Source organism: Sebastes fasciatus, chromosome 15 (genome assembly GCF_043250625.1).
Source record: "Sebastes fasciatus isolate fSebFas1 chromosome 15, fSebFas1.pri, whole genome shotgun sequence".
Lineage (NCBI taxonomy): Eukaryota > Metazoa > Chordata > Actinopteri > Perciformes > Sebastidae > Sebastes > Sebastes fasciatus.
The window spans coordinates 4729871-4747334 of NC_133809.1; the positions used below are offsets into that span (position 1 = coordinate 4729871).

Sequence of the window (17464 nt, forward strand, 5' to 3'; positions counted from 1 at the left end):
TACCATGAGATTTGCGGATCTGTAAAATGAACCGTATTTTGTGTTTCATGAGACACATTTACAGGCCTCAACAGTGTCTTGTTTCTGTCATGTTTCCAAAGTGATTGCAGGTAGTAACCAACATTGTGAAATAGTTTTTATAGTCAGAGCTATGTGGTAATGTTTGATTCATCGCCTCCTGTTGTTGCAAAGGTTCACACTGACACCAGATCAGTCGGGGGAGATGAGTTTGTGTTTGTTGCAGCTCCACTCAGACTGGAACGACAGGTGTATTTTTACATAAAAGTCCCATCGAGTGCAGGTTTTAAAATAATACCATCCGCTCCTCTCCTGTAGCCCCACCTCGCACATCCACACAGGAGACCCCTCGTGCTATAAATACACTTTATATGAAAGCATCCACTGAAAGCTAAATGTTATTTATGATCTAAAACCCGCCGCGCACTTCTAAGAGGCGTGTGGGCCGTCCACGTCCTTTAGTCATTCCTTTAAGCCAGCAGGAGACCTGAGGACAGTGAGGAAGAGAACCTTGGGGTAGATTGTATTTTAATCTGTCCTGATCCTCTCACCTCCTGCAGACGTCTTACCCGCCCACCCACTACATCCGCAAAGTGCCCCAGAGGAAGATCCACTACTTCACCTTCCTGCAGATGATGCAGCTGCTGATCCTCTGCACGTTTGGCATGTACCCGATACCCTACATGAAGATGATCTTCCCTCTGCTCATGATCATGCTAATTCCAATCAGGTACGGCCATTTTGTCCCAGAAAAATGATTTTCTCAAGTGCTCTGAAGCAGGATGACATTCAGCAGTAATGAATCCTGTGTCTGACCTGAATCTGCCTCTGGATCAGCCACAGTCAAATTCTATTGTTGTCAACACCACATGTCTCTCTATACAGCATCTTTCAGGGGAATATAGTTGACATTCTAGTTTTTTTAATTCCTTAATTAATCTTTATTTAATTTTTTTAATTAAATTTTTTATACCATAACAAGATTTAATGTTTTTCAGCTGGAAACATCTGGCGCTTCAGTTGAAATACAAATGTTTTGCGCTGCAGTTCATCAGCTCAGTGTGACGAAACAAAATGTGTGAGAACAGTGTCTGCAGCGCTAACAGCAGATGGGTTGTAGTGCATTATACATGTGTACGATATTTGTAAATTCACAGAATAATTCACACCACTCTCCTTGACTTTCTTTGGCGCATCAAACTAGTGGAATACTTTCAATAAACTGATGTTGTGCACTTGAAAAAACTGTAAAACTTTAAAGAAAGCAAGTAAACTTTATTTATCTAGTACTTTTCAAAGTTTAAGCATTAGTATTTTACTTTTTTTTTAACTGAATCAAAATTAGTTTTTCATCACTAAGTTTACTGAAACGCACTGTTAGTTGTTCATTACCACACCCATCCATTAAATACCATTTTAAAGAGCATATTTAGCAGACTATACCTTTTTTAGATTCACATTTCAACAGTAGGTCAAAGTTTACTGGGAAAGGTCAATACTGTAGTAGCTACACAGAAAAAGGGGATATGCACATTTGTATACAGTAAATGTATTTGTGTAGAAATGTATTACATGCAGGGTCTGAAATCAGCAACCGCCACCCGCCAAATGCGGGTAAATTGTTGGCATTTGGCGGGTGAAATCATCAGGCCATCTGCCACTTGGCAGGGAAAACGCTAGTGATGGGAATAGAGAACCGTAGTTGTCCGCTTTCTTGGCATCTCATGCCTCCGAGATTATCGATTCCTCTTATTGATGCTTACAGGCAGTTACGCATGCACAATGATGCATACGCACGTCGTATCATGTTTCAGTTTGTTTTGGATCGGAGACACGGCGGAGAGAAAAAAAAAGCGCTCAACAGCGTGGCGCTACTAATCCTGAAGGGACGCACCCTATTTTTTCCCTGATAAAGCCACACTGTGATCAACAAATCTGTGTTGAAATCAGCAGGAGGAGAGTTAGTAACGTTAGCTGTTAGCAGCCGGTGGGCAGCACAGTCCTGATTGGATAAATAACGGAGCTTCTAACGTTAATGGAGGTGCCATTGAGTTATTATTATGAGACGTTCATGGTCTGCTCAGCAAAATGACCATTCCAAAATTAAGCTTTTGGCGAGAACCTTGAAGAGAAGAGAAAAAAGAGAAACTTTCACATCAATATAAAATAGATATTAGAGAGGTAATTATGACCTGTTTAACTTCACAACAACTTAACAAGATTTTTTTAATCAAAGCAAATATATAAATAATCATAATCATTTGTATTGTGCATTTTTATGCAAATAAACACTATAAATGATAGACAATTGTATTCACTCTTTTGCACACAATGTGCAAAAAACAAATGCAATTTGCTTGAATGAATGAGACATTCTAATCTGTTGTGAACAACAAACTAATTGTTCAGAGATCTGAGCTCATTGTTTTGAAAAAAAAGAATTGAGCCAAAGCGAATGAGAAAAAACGTAAAAAGAAAAAGATTTTTGAGTGTAGTAGTAGTATCATTTTGTTGATATACAGTATACACAGCATTTTCCCACCCAGGTCTCCTGTGAGATCGTGCACACTCACATCCATGTGTGTATCGTTGATTCGATCTCTTGTTCACTGGCACCACCGAGAAGGAAGTGATACATCTTGTCTGATAAGATCTGACACGCGGATGGTTTCGGTGTTTTGTTTCCTTATGTTTTCTTTCTCAGCGCCGGTCTAACAACTGACACAGATTTCTGTCTGCTCTGTGTTTAGGAACAACGTGCTTCCTCATATCATTGAGGCCAAATACTTGGACATAATGGATGCCCAACACATGTAGCTACAGATGGAGACACGTTCTGGATCCACGAAAAAGACGTCTGGAATAATTACAACCACAAAAAAAAGAAATTTAAAAAAACCACAACATATTTTTCAATGCAAAACTGTATGGAAGCAAAAAGGAGAAATATTGACTGTTTTGATTTTTGTATCTGATAAGAACATTCTTACAGGTGAAGCACTGGAAGTGGCGTGATTAACGAGAGATGAGTGTGGGAAATATTTCCAAACGTGGACAGACGGCGTCTCTCTGAGGGGGAACGTTCTGCCCAACAACAGGAGCGTCCAGAACTCCCTGTTTCACCTCAGTTTGACCCTCGTTCAGTGCCATATACCCCCATGTTCTCCTCTCACACCTTTACATTTTACAATATCCTTACTGGGGTGTACTCATCTGTATGTTTAAGCTATGGGTAAGTGCTTAAAGTACTCACTAATACTGTGTAAGTAATACAAATGCTGCCGGTGTACATTGTAGAGAGGTGTAATGGCACAATGTAAGTATGAACAAAATCTTTGTGACACTTTGCACTCACATTGTGTTTTTACGCTGTCATACTTCGGGCATACTTACACTGTGTTGATAAGTACTTAAATACTTTTCCGTGGGTGAATTAACCGGTAAAAAGAACACTGCATTTAAGCCACTGCAAAGTAAATCTGTACTTTTTTGTAATTCTGTCATTGTGCAGTGTTTAAAACCTTTACATTCCTGCACCTTTTAGCTGTGATTCCCCCCCTTTTCTATGAAGGACACTTGTGCATATTTAGTTTCTAAGTCATTCCAACAGATATCAGTGTTCATTAAGGATTGTGTGAGTGTGTGTCATAGGCACATTATTATTATTAATTTGTCCTTCATCTAGCTTCCTGACAGTTCTTTTTAAAAGGTGGAACTTAAGTTGAATAAAAAAATAAAATACATTCCACAGATATATATATATATATATTATATGTAATTATTTAGAACGACAGCACAAGCCAAAACATCTAGTGAAATCTTTATCAAATTATGAATATATTAGAATATATTATGGAAATATACAAAAAAGTATTTTAGGTTAAATTCAAATAAAAATATTTATTTATCATGCTGACAGTTTATCTTTTAAGTACAAAATAAGAAATGTGTCTGTTTACATTCCACGGTTATATATTGATTCTTGTATTTTGAGTGTGTTGTCTCACATCAGGCTTTGCCGCAGTGTTTACATATCAAAGTCCCTTCCAGCTCCACAAAGTCCAACACAGTTCTGGTGCATTGCTAGTAAAGATGAAAGTCAGGTAAAAAAAAAAAAAATATATTTGTGAGCTTTGGATTCAACAAAATGCATCCCTTTCTTTTAGTTTTATTTTTGTGAACAAGTGTTCAAAGATGAGTTTTAGAATTAATCTGGTCTTGTTTTCTATTTAGATGTTATGATTAGATCAATGCTTGCAAACGTCGTCATGTAATAATCCAGACGTCTGGACAGATTATCTTGTTATCTTCAGTACAAAAAGACAAAAAAAAATCTAAGCAAGCAAGCGCTGGTTTGCTTAACAGCATGACTCATCTGGGGTTTTGATACGATGTGATGCCAATGGACACGTATCCTACACAACACCAGAAAAAAAAGAGTATAAAACAGTAACTTCTCAACAATGCAACGCTCAATATTCAGCAATACTGTGTATAAAAAACACACTGGTGAGATCCCAGCGAAGCAAAGACAGGCCAGCTGTATTTTTAAGACACAAACTTTTCAGTCCATCGTCATGGTACAAAAAAAAACAGTGCTGATTCAATTATCGCACAAAAAAAAAAAAGGTTTGCCTGTCAACAAGGCGTTCACAGTGCTGGATTTTATTACTTGCTTTCCCAATATCCAAATGGCAGCTCCCTCATGCAGTTCTGTTGAACTTTTTGTCTTACAGATGTGAGTAAGATGTCCAATTTAAGCAGATGTCTCACGCCGAGATAGCGAGGCATGAAAAGGAAAAAAAGATGGAGAGCATTTGCATAATCCTTTGGATTAAGTCTTACTGGTGAGAGAGCAGAGAGATTGTGAGGTATGAAGTAATATGTACAGTTTGCAATGCAAAGTTTAGTTTTTATCAAGTATCCATTATAATCCATGGCGAAGTATTAGTTCCTAACTTTGGACCGAGTACAGAGATTTAACCATTCTTCTTCTTACGTGACAGTAATGTTGTTGTTCCTTGATATCTTCTCTGTACTGATGATTTTGGAATAGCAGCAAACTTCTCTCAGAGGACTCGACATTGGATTCAGAGTGATAGAAACACGACTCTGTTTGTGACTCCCCTCCTCCTCCTCCTAATTGGATTTGTTTGAAATTGCGTACTGTGGTGTTTTCTTTTTTTCTTTTCCCTTTTCTTTTTCCTGATTTCATATAGCCTAACTTTTTCTAATCATGAATGTAAGGTGTGGATTTTTATATAGCATAATAATTTAGGTGTCAAACAGAATCTGTAATTTTGTCAAAAAGATCAGCTATATTTGTAAGCTGTAATATGTAAAAACGAGAAAAAAATGGTTATAAAACAGAATGTGTTGGTTTACTATAGTATATATATATACTGTACACTGAAAAGAGAGACTATCTCAAGCTGTTTGCCAAATAAAAAGTAGTAGTGATGTTAATACGTGTGCTTGTGTTCATTATGGTGTCTGTCCTCTTGTTGACCTCCTGAACATTTATCTAGTGCCACCATTAGGACAAAACGTCTCCTTGACCAACACTTTGTTCCATTATAAGATATCACAAAAGGTTAAATAGCAGACGTGTGGACTCGAGTCACATGACTTGGACTCGCGTCAGACTCGTTACACTGCACAGCATTAGTTGAAAAGAATTATACCAAAGATAATTTTGCGTACAAAAACAACGCAAATGACATTAAATTGGTGAAGAGCGCATTCTGACTTGTTTAGGACTCAAAACTCAAAGTTTAGGACTTGGGACTTGACATGGGACTTGTTGGTCTTGACTTGGGACTTGTTGGTCTTCACTTGGGTCTCGACTTGGGACTTGACATGGGAAATGTTGGTCTTGGCTTGGGTCTTGAACTGGGACTTGTTGGTCTTGACTTGGGACTTGTTTGTCTTGACTTGAGTCTTGACTTGGGACTTGGTCTTGACTTGGGACTTGTCAGTCTTGACTTGACTCTTGACTTTTGACTTGACTTGGGACTTGTCAGTCTTGACTTGAGTCTTGACTTGGGACTTGGTCTTGACTTGGGACTTGTCAGTCTTGGTTAAGGACTTGTTGGTCTTGATTTGGAACTTGTTGGTCTTGACTTGGGACTCAACTTGGGACTTGTTGGTCTTGACTTAGGTCTTGACTTGGGTGTTAACTTGGGACTTGTTGGTCTTGACTTGGGATTTGTTGGTCTTGACTTGGGTGTTGATTTGGAACTTGTTGGTCTTGACTTGGGACTTGACTTGGGACTTGTTGGTCTTGACTTGGGTTGACTTGACATGACTTGGGACTTGTTGGTCTTGACTTGGGTTTTGACTTGGGACATGACTTGGGACTTGTTGGTCTTGACTTGTAATAATAACAATCAATAATAACAAACAAACAATAATAATTATAATAAATAATAATTGTATTCCAAGTTAACTGGAACTTAAAAAATAACTAACACTGTGTCTCGAACCTCAAAACCTTTTTGGTACCAACCAAAACGTGGCCGTAGTCACGTACTGAAACTGAAAGCTGACATTTATGTCATGTGTTATTTGTAATCCTGTTAATGTAGCCTTTGACCACATGATTCCTGATTAAAATCAACATTTTCCACATTTTTTAATTATATTTTAGTGGCAAATGTTCTGTACAAATGCTTGTTTTTACAACACTTGTTTTTTTGTTGTCTTCTAGACAAACATGTTTGTATTCCCTAATGTAAGGACACAACAGAGAACACAGGACGAACAGTATTCAGAGATTTAAATCAATTTCTCCTGCATGTCCCATTAAAAACACATGACTCTCATGGGTGAAGACGATCAAATTGAAGTGGCTGCATCAGTTCTTCTCTCTGATGTTTCTCCCAAAGCTCAAATGTCAACTGCACCCTTTGTTGTGCACCAAAAAATATCTAAATCTAATTGGCAGATTGACTGTGATGAAATTTCCAGAGCAAATTTCCACCTCTCTAGAGAATTAACCCTTTTTTATTTTTAACTTTGGGCACTTTTCTCTTGCACCACCCTCAGGCCAAAATGTCAACTTTGCACACAATAAATCTCATAATTTAATATGAATTTTAATAATATTGCTGAGCTCAGTCATGCTCCCAAAGGGATGAACCTTTTAAATGAGCCTGACTCCATAGCTGTTCCTCTGGCGCCACCCTCAGGACGAACTCTACATGTTCAGCTCCACCACTCAGTATGAAGATGTATTGTAGTATTTTTAATCTAAATTATTAAATATTACACGGAAACAATCCTCAAAAAGCCAAAGATGTATAGTAGGCTATATTTTTATCAGAATCAGATATACCTTATTGATATATATATTCAAGATTCAAGATGTTTATTGTCACACCAGTTATACATGTACAATTGTGTGAAATACGTTTTGCTGGGAAGCTCCATTAAAAACAGTACGTTATATACAATAAATAAAAGGAAATACTTTTTACAAAGGCATATTAAGAACATATATATATATATATATATATAGAGAGAGAGAGGCAGTGAGATAAATATAGAAGCAGATATATATAGATGATTTATTCTCTTATATAAGCATAAATCATTTTAAGAAAAATGGAAATAAAGGAGTATTTAAAATATAAATTATTTACACAATGCTACAAAATATAACAGTAAGAAGTCATATAAATAAATAATAAATATGTACAAATATGTACAAATATGTGCATCAGACACATACAATATATACAGTATATAATAAGTGAATAATAAGTGAATAAAAAAATGCTCATAAGTAGGATCTATTAAGTTTGTTAAATATAAATGCAAGAATAATATAGATACAAATTAAATAAGAATATTTCTTGAAATATACAGTATAATTGTATTAATACCAGTTGAATTATTGTTAACCCACAATTTGGGAAACTCTCGCGAGATGGATAAGGTTAGGATAAGTCGTCGGGCAGAGATTCTCGCGAGACTTTACACGTTTTGAGCATCTTTGGTTTTTAGCAGTTTGCGGGTTACCTTCTAGACACCGTGTTGCTGCTGCGCTGCACCTGCGCAGATAACCGCAGATCTCTAATAAGTCATATGATAAGAGACAGGAGGACAGGTGATCAGCTGTCAAACAGGATTAACAGCATCTAACTTCCTGGTGCGGAGGAGCAGGAGAACCGGTCTGTCTCTAGTGGGCCTGTCTCTGCGTGTTGTGGGCCGGGTCATGAGACTCCAGAGGTGGGTCTCCTTCAGTAAACTCCTCTCTTCTTCCTCTTCCTCATCCTGGAGGCTGGTATCAGCAGCTCTCTGCAGACAGAAGCAGAAACACGTGTGTCTGTTCACTCAGTCCGCTAACAACAACAACATGGCAGAGGAGGCGAAGAAACTGGCCGCTTACGCTGCTGTGGACAACCACGTCCAGGTACAGTCAACTGTCTTTACACATGTGTCTCTGTCTGTCTGATAATGTCCACATGTGTCCACAGCTAGCTGCTAGCTGCAGACCCAGATGCTGCATGCTAGACATAGAAAGTAGCCTAGCCTGCTACCTCAGTGCTGTTATCTAACCTGCACGGTTTGTGGAGGGATTTGGCTCAGTGTTATGCATGCTTGTCCCGGGATAGTGGGCTAACTTTGCTCGGTATTAAAGGACTAAATATACTAACAGTACAGCATGTTACAGCATGTTACAGCCTGTGTTAGCTGCTGACAGTCAGGGTAGTTTTAACTGATGCACAGACAGAAAGAGATGATAACATGATATGCATGATCTAAACAATGCAGACAGAAATAAGAAAGCTAGCAGAGGCTGTATTATGTGTTATGCATGAGATTAAAGTCAGTTTATTGTTACAGATTATATAATGGAGCTGAGATAGTGCAGGAATTTAATATATGGACAGTTTGGGTTATGAAATGCAAACGTTTTTAACTTTATTGTATTTTTTGAGGCTGTTAATTTTAATTTAATTTAACACTTGTATATTGTGTTCATTGTGGTTCATTCCCCTGTGACTGTGTGGAAAACAAAACACATAAAAAACACTTAATATAATATAAAAACTCCACTGTTCCTCTTATCCTGTCCATTGCTACTGCTGCATTTCAACACACATCCAGCCAAGTCATTGTGACACCAGGTTTTATGGCCTGGTGTGAAATGAGGCATGGTTGCATCAAGTTTAAGTTATTTTTTGTTTCTTCCTACAGAACAACCAGGTGGTTGGAGTGGGCAGCGGATCAACCATTGTCTATGCTGTGGACAGATTAGGTGAGAGAAACCAATATAATTCTGATTTTAGATGTCTCAGAAATGACACCTAACCAAATAAATTTGTCTTGTAGACAATCACTTAGCCACAGTTAGATTAAAGCAAAGTTTAGTCTGCTTTGGTGTTAGAAATCTTTATGTAAAAATGTGTTTTTCTGCTATATCATTGCAAGTGAAATGCTTAATAAATACAACAGAGGCAGCAAGATTTTCATTACCAGTGCTTAAAGGGATAGTTCGGACGGTTGGCGTGCCCCCAGTTTTTGAGAAGCAGACTGGAGTTTGCTTCTGTGCCATAACTCCTGTCTGTTTCTCCAAACTGGGGGTGTACCGACCGCCATCTACTGTCGGTAATACACTGACTATGGATAAGTGCCTCATACAACCCCACTTCAAAACATTCAAACTATCCCTTTAAGCTAAACACATTCATGATCCCTCTTTTTTCTACTATGTGTATGTTGTTTATTCCAGCTGAGAGGGTGCGTCAGGAGAAACTCAACATCGTGTGTGTGCCCACCTCCTTCCAGGTTGGTTTAAGATGTTTAGACTTACTTGTAGACTTCTAATTATTTTCATCCCGGTTGCTTAATGCTGCGTACACACACACAGAGCATTTAGCAACAGCATGCACTGTAACATCGTGGTTTCATTACCACACACAGTCACACACACTTTTTTTGTTTAAGCATACTTGCAAGAGAAGATGCATTAATCATAACTTACTATTGTGTCCTTTCTAAAAAAACAAAAGCACAAAATCGTATCGCAGCTTTTTGCCTCCCGGTCGTCACATTTTGTCCCGTCTCTGTGCTTGTCCTCCCACAGGCTCGCCAGCTGATTGTGCAGCACGGCCTCACGCTGTCGGATCTGGACAGGCACCCAGAGGTACGATGAGCTCGTTATAAATGAATCTGAAAGACGTGGACGTGAGGAAGGGGCCGCAATACGTTGGCGCTCAAACTCTGTCAGCTTGAATTGGAGCGTTGTGGAAATTGTGCCTGTGCGACTGCAAAAGAAAAAAAACATGACTGGTGGAGCTGAGTGTCTAAATGCAGAGAAACAGTTCCTTTTGATTTGTCGTGTGCTGTAATAAGTTAACATTCCTCCCACGCAGCTGGATGTGGTGATCGACGGAGCGGACGAAGTAGACGGAGATCTCACGCTGATTAAAGGTGGAGGGTGAGGACAGTTTAATACAGACAGCAGAACTCAGCCGGTGTCTCCTGATTTCTGTCTCTCACTCGTCCTCTCTTTGTCTCACAGCGGCTGCCTGACGCAGGAGAAGATTGTAGCCGGCTGTGGAAAACATTTTGTTGTCATTGCTGACTACAGGTTTGTATTTGCTAGTTTAACTCAAAAAGTTAAATTACTAGTGAAAGTGTTTTTGACAGCCCTCAGAGGAATAAAATAATGGATGTTTTGCAGTTTTTCATTAATAATTTGATCATTTTCTGTGTATTAGTTGGTTGAGAGGCTCCGTTTTCTGCCTTGTGGTACATTCAAGCTTTAATTACATGTTTGTATTAGTGATGTCTGATTAATCGGTCGGACAATTAATCGGGGCGGTTAATGACATTTTAAGATGATCAGCATCAGCCGATGTCTGCACTTACAAGGCCGATAAACAAGCCAACACCAGAGAAACTAACATTGTTTATTTTATTTTTTTATTTTTTTATTAATGTAAGATTACACATTTTCGTCATTCCTTTATTATTTTTTTTACAAAGTTTTTGTTAACCTGTAGACTTGTATTATTTGTATTTATTGAATTGTTGTATTTTATCAGATGCAAAAAGAAAGAAACACAATATCAGCATTATATATCGGCCTCCCTGCTCTCTAAATATCCACATCAGCCATTGAAAACCCCATATCTGTCGACCTCTAGTTAATATGTGTGTACGTGTCCAGAATAGATGTGGTTCTTATCTTCCTCTTCCTCTCCCAGGAAGGACTCCAAGGCTCTGGGCCAGCAGTGGAAGAAGGGAGTTCCCATCGAGGTGATCCCCATGGCGTACGTTCCCATCTCCAGGACGATAGCCAAACGCTTCGGAGGCGAGGCCAACTTACGGATGGCTGTCAGCAAAGCAGTAAGTGGAAGATTGGCTCGGCTCGGCTCTCACTTCATCTGTATTCAACACTTCTCTTATTTTGCTGTTTTCATGGCACCTCTCTGTGTTACAGCAACAATTTAACAATTCTTCTTTTTTGCTCCCAGCTTGGCCTTGGGTTGCTCCGCGGTAGATTTCTGAATTTCTGTAGATCACTCTGGTTTTCTGTTCAGAGGCTGGTGGGGTCCTACGGTTCAGGTTAAGAATGACTCTAAAACTAGAAGAGCCTAATTGTCCTTTGGCAAGATGTTGAATTTACCTGTTCAGTCACTGCAGTCTGCTCTGGACCAGGTTATTGGCTGAAATGGCTGCAATGTCGTTACATTTGGATTGACGCTTAAAAGAACCCTCTGGAGTGTCTTTATTTCCTTCTCAGTTCTGTTAAAATGAGACAGGAGAGTTTTGTTTGTTGTCCTGGCTCTTCATGTTTGTATTGTTCCTTTTCACTGTTGAGCCTGGAAGCAGTTTGTGTCCTACTGAGTGGACAAGTCCCAGTTTGTTTACCCAGGAAGCCTTGGTCCTCACACAAATGTTTGCTTATACAACATTTGCCTCATAGTTACACATGATGACTTAATCATTTCAACAGTCAGGTCAAATATAAGTTTCTTTGTTAACTGGAAAACTTTTCGAACAGCTGTTGTCAACCAGGCAAGGTAAAGAAATGAGTCAGTTCTGCTTATCAAGGTGTCAGTTTGTCAAAGGAGTCATTGGCTTGGAAAAACTGATGGTTTATCTAACATTTTAGTTGTGTCCTTTTGATATTTAGTATTATAAACACATTTCTGTGATATGAACTTTGCTGGCAGCCCTCTGGTTATTAGATAACAATTTAAAGAAAATGTGTGAATGATTTTGTGACTGAGGTCTGAGTTGTGTGTTTTGTGGCCCTCAGGGTCCTGTGGTCACTGACAACAGCAACTTCATCCTGGACTGGAAGTTTGAGCACGCTCAGAACTGGAAGGAAGTCAACACGGCCATCAAGATGATCCCAGGTGAGGAGCTGGCTCTTTACTAAGACAAATATGGCTGTGTTTAAGTACCGGTAAATATCCTGCTGCCAACCACATCGTCATCACAAACAACCTCCCAGAAATGGGAAGCAGGAGGGCGGGACGTGATGCGAACGAGCGAACATCAGATTGTTTCAGTTTTTACAAATGAAGATGTTTTAACTTGCTATGTGCGTCAGCAAACAGGCAAAGCGACGTGTCGCTTGTTTGAAAAACAGCTCATCCGGTATTTATTTATTTATTTTTCGTTGGGATTTATAATCACTATTTACTTTGTTTCTCTATATTTTAATTTATTTATTATTATTATTACTATTTTTTTCCCTATTTTTTTTTTTTATTCCTATTCTATTTTTTGTTATTTATTTTTTCTAACTCATTTTTATTTTTATTTATTCATCTATTTATTTATTCTTTTACAATTCCTTTTCTATTCTTCTCTTCTCTCCTAATATACGTATAAATAAACATATCATCTTTCCTCCCTGTACATTTATGTATTCTCTGGGCCTATGGACGAAAAATATTACTCATTCCTACTTAATGGAACAATGTGTGGACATTGTGGGGATGCCGAATTTCACGAACTGCCTTCTAAAGACACTTATGACCCTGTTGTGTCATGTCAAAACATGTGATTGTGCAGTACGACTGTACCTGTTGAAAGGACATAAAAAGAATTTTAAAAAAAAGAAGAAAAACGGCTCGCCCTGGCTCTATTTATTCAAAGTTTTGCACACCTCCCAACCCTGACAGTAACCGACGGTTAATCAATATCACCGTCTCTATGTAATAGAGAGTGACATCGCTGGTAGTGTATCTGGACAATTTTTCGCTCCATTCACCAGCTTGCTCGCTGTTTGTTAGGAAGAGATGTCAGGACTTTGCGAAAATGTTGGTTGTGTTATGGCTCCAAACTTTTATTGGTAATCAGCCTTGAAAATTGTATTTGACCTTTGTGGTCCAACTAAACGGTGCGTCTGTGTGTGTGTCCTCTCCAGGTGTAGTGGAGACGGGGCTCTTCGTCGGCATGGCTGAGCGAGCCTACTTCGGCATGGAGGATGGAAGCGTGCAGGTTCGAGATCCTCCGGTCAACTGAGGAGTTTGCCATATTCACCGTCTTCCCTCCTCTCCAATGACCTCACTTTACCCACAAGTGCCGCGTTCATGCCTTCCACCCGGTCTCAGTCTGTGTTTTGGACAGAGCTGCACCTCCTGCAGAACTGGACTAAAACTGTAACTGGGAAGTTTTCACACATCTCAAAACCAGATAGAGTTAAGCATCACTTGTTTTTTCTCATCCTGCAGGTGGTGCTTCTGACACTGTGAGATTTAAAGTGCCTGATGAGTAAAATCAAGTGCATCTGATATGTTTAGTTTTTCAGCCTGTATTGTTGTTAGAGCTGTGGTTCTCAACCAGCGAGATGAACCACTGCAGTGGTGCAGAATGCAATTTATGGTGTGCCTTGAGATTATATTTTAAGACCTGTTAAAAGAAATGATCCATGAAAGTTACATATAAAAACTCATAATCACACATCAAACTATTGCCATCTGTTCGGCTGCTAGAAATAACACAAGTCCACTCGTCAAAGTGAAGGCTCAAGACATTGCAAGCAGTCAGAAAGCTGATATGCCTTGAAGTCTTTTTGTTTAATTAGATCACAGAAAAAGGAGTACTATGAACTCTCCTACAACACCAAGAAGTTTTACTTTTTCAGGAAATTAATTTCCTCTAATTAATATGCTAATTAAAACTGAAAAAAAGCTCCAAAAATTAATGAGATCTTTGACAATTTCGGGAAACCCTGTGGTGCAGGTGTGAAGCTTCTATTATTTGGTTATCGTGTGACAATAATCCAATGTCGCCCACATACCGCACAGCACAGAGGTGGGCTGTAATGAATATAATGTAGATGCTACTGGCTTTTAAACAGACACATTTCAACGCATGCTTTAGTAGAAAATGCCTGCGTAGAAGCTACCAATGGGCCTTTGTACAAAAAAGGTTAAACCAAAGGACGAGGTGAAATCATCCTGTTGTTGTAAGAGCATGTACTTCCTGTTTTGTCTCTGAAATGTGATTTTCTCTGTGTGGCCGCAGCAGCTTCACCGTTCTTTCAGTGCCTCGGTGTAACTGAAGCTCCGTCTGTTGTCACCTTGTGTGTCCTACAGCAGCATGTGGTTAATTTTTTACAATTTTGTGGTAGCATAGTGGTACATTTTTCATCATCTCAACCATTCAGCTGCACTTGACGACAATTATATATCCTCTTTATTAGGAATTGCAGTTGTTAAAGTGTTCAGGACAACTGTGCGGGTTTAACAGGTATAATACGACATCTGCATTTCAGGATTTTCACCTGGAAATGACTCCATTCTGTCATGCAATTCCTTAACAGAGCCAGTTTGAAATATTTGGTGGTTTAAATATGTTTATTTCACTGGCCAGTGGGGTTCATAGTCCTGATATGGAAGTTCTTCTCCTTGAACTTTAGTGTATGATAAGCATTGTGTCATGGACCAATGATCTGATTTCTTGGGTGAAGACAGAGTTTGAGAAATCTCTGCGGTTTCGTCAGAGTTTCAATAGCTGTTTGTGTGCAGTTCCACTAGTCAGTGAGCCGGGTTAAAGTCCAAACCAAACCTCTGAATGTGTTTACTTTCATGCATGTACCTCCCTCTACTGTGTTGGCTCCGTTTTGTGCCTGCAAGTTAACTTGCATTACAATTTTCCTTACACAAGCCATCCGGTCACAGGAAGTCTTGTGCCATCAACTTAATGTTAAATATAGCTATAGAGAGATGTGTTTTGAGGTAATGATGATGGGCAGCTGTGCTATAAAATACTCACAGAACTGATGTAGCTCAAATCCGAACCAACAGCAACACAATTACATTTTATGTGCCTTGGCACGACAAAGCAATAAAACACTGCTTTATTCAGATGTAGCAAAATGTATTGATTGTCATATTGTTGGAACAACTACCACTCACAATCACAGCTACGTTTAGTTAAAAAATGCATCAGGTTTTAGGAAGGACATTTCAATGAACAATAATGCAGCAAGACAAAAGATGTTTGGTTTAATTTGTGTGCAGCTTCCAAAAAGAAACATCCAAGATGTCATGTTTCACAATGTCCCATCTTTATTGAATCTTATTTGTAATCATTTCAAGATGTTGAGGTCTTAAAAAGCAGTACAGTGCAGCTTTGAATGTGTAGCACAGTGCTCTTTCTGAATTGTCTAAAAATCAGAAGCTCGTCATTCTTTCTCTCAAAGATTCAAATAGTCAAGTTGTCTTTCTTTACAGCATGGAAAAGTTCCTTTACTGTCCAGAACAACCATCATTTGTTTGAAAATTGTGATAATTTTTCCATATGATTGATATCTTTCATTTTGAAATGCAGCTAATCACTCTACTTTTGGCTCACGATGCCTTACACTTTATTTTTGTATGTTTATGTTTTTGTATGTACATCTCTGAGCGACTCAGGAGAACATCAAGCAAATGCAAAAGCAGATTTGTCTACAAGCCACTGTTCTTAGGTTCTTAGGTTCTTAGGTACGGGGCATCCGATTCTATTCTAGTCTAATTGTACTCTCATAAATCAAATGGAAGCGGATGAATTTCAGGATGTATCACGGCCTCAGTGGAGTGTAGACAATGGTGAAGTTAACTGAACTGAGAATACGTGGCCCAGTTTGGGTCCGATACAAGTTGTACACCGTGTTGGATATTTTTGCACCAGCATTTCTCTTATTCCTTTCTCTACCAACAGACTGTGATATAATTTTTACTGTGACGGTACTATTTTCTTTTGTCAACCAATACAGAACCATAATGATAACATAGTATGTCTCCTTGTTTTATTTCTGATGATTCAGTGAAAACGTATTGTCATTCTGTCAATAGCTTGATGTGGTGGAACGTAGACTTTGTTCCAAAACTAGATACTAGAGCAGAAACAATTAGTCAATTAATCAATTTGGCTCATGAATTAAATTGGCAACAATTTTGATAATTGTTTGGCATTTGTGCTTAAAAAAATTACAAATATTCACTGGTTTTAGCTTTGCAGATGCTTCTATGATAGTAAGCTGAATATATTAATGTTTTGGACAGTTGCACCACATTTACGCCTAGCATTAACATGCATTTTTCCTTATCCAGATAATGTGTCCGGATACAGATCGTATTTTAATAATACCAGGTGTAAATGGGGTGTATGTCAGACTAAATAAGCAATTATTAATGTGGGCTAATTTCCTAGTAATCAACAAAATAATCACCAGATTAATTGATAATGAAAGTAATTGTTAGTTGCAGCCCTTTTAAAAATCAGATGTAAGTGAGATTTTTTGTATTTATTTAATTTTTTGGTAATTTGGATGAACCAAGTACAGAATTTGTTATGTTTTCATGTCAAAGATGATGGAAAAGATGAGTTGACAGAAAACCTTGATGGTGCCATTCTCCTTTATGGTCACATGGGGGTGCTAGAAATGCAAGTAGCTTGTTTTTGCTGCAAGGTGTTCACTCCTCACACAGCAAACTGGGTTCACAATCTGACCTTATGTACCACCTAAAATCATTATTAAATAAAATATATATTCAATAGGTAAGCATTGACTATCTGTATAGCCACAAATGCTTTTAAATTGCATTTAAAGTAGCTGTCATGTATATTTATGAAAACATAACTCATAAACTTGAAAGTCATGTAGTTTTATATAAGTTTCTATTTTAAAAACTACATTCCTTATAGCTTTAAGTCTCTCACTGACATTATGTCATAGCCCTCCCTTGTTTGTTTATCCAGAAACTGAGAACAAAACTCGTGATCAGGAACAGGAAACGCACCTACATCTACATCTACAGCAGTGAAGCCACGTTGATGCTTTTATGTCGGCTGTCTTGACAACTGCCAATGAGTGACAGCTGAAATATCGAATGTTGTGCTGACGTTTAGGCAACGAGGGGCAAAAATCAACCAATAGCGTTGCTGCATCTCGGCAGCGTCTCTCTGATTGGACGTTTGGTGACAC

The 17464-nt window shown here is 38.5% G+C and overlaps 2 protein-coding genes across 3 annotated transcripts in view; both read left to right on the top strand.

Annotated features, from left to right (window-relative positions):
* The window catches only part of slc4a11 (solute carrier family 4 member 11), a 114770-nt gene extending 109289 nt beyond the window's left edge, over positions 1-5481 (top strand). For both annotated transcript variants that reach the window (XM_074660839.1, XM_074660840.1), the window contains 2 exons: positions 579-748; positions 2769-5481. In XM_074660839.1, coding sequence (XP_074516940.1) covers positions 579-748; positions 2769-2835 — 237 coding nt within the window. In that variant the 3' untranslated portion in view covers positions 2836-5481. The remainder of the gene's footprint in view (positions 1-578; positions 749-2768) is intronic.
* A 2573-nt stretch (positions 5482-8054) lies between these two features.
* On the top strand, positions 8055-16270 carry rpia (ribose 5-phosphate isomerase A (ribose 5-phosphate epimerase)). Its single transcript, XM_074660857.1, has 9 exons — positions 8055-8434; positions 9223-9283; positions 9758-9813; positions 10112-10171; positions 10401-10465; positions 10550-10618; positions 11238-11379; positions 12296-12395; positions 13415-16270. Exons 1-9 carry the CDS (start codon positions 8237-8239, stop codon positions 13510-13512), a joined length of 849 nt encoding a protein of 282 aa, XP_074516958.1. The 5' UTR covers positions 8055-8236; the 3' UTR covers positions 13513-16270.
* The last annotated feature ends 1194 nt before the right edge of the window (positions 16271-17464 follow it).

Excerpts from the sequence above, each read along its gene's own strand:
- rpia (XM_074660857.1), top strand. The coding sequence starts at position 8,237 with ATGAGACTCCAGAGGTGGGTCTCCTTCAGTAAACTCCTCTCTTCTTCC. Across the intron at positions 10,466-10,549 it reads ACGCTGATTAAAGGTGGAGG|CGGCTGCCTGACGCAGGAGA; the intron begins GTGAGGACAGTT and ends TTTGTCTCACAG. Across the intron at positions 12,396-13,414 it reads GGCCATCAAGATGATCCCAG|GTGTAGTGGAGACGGGGCTC; the intron begins GTGAGGAGCTGG and ends TGTCCTCTCCAG.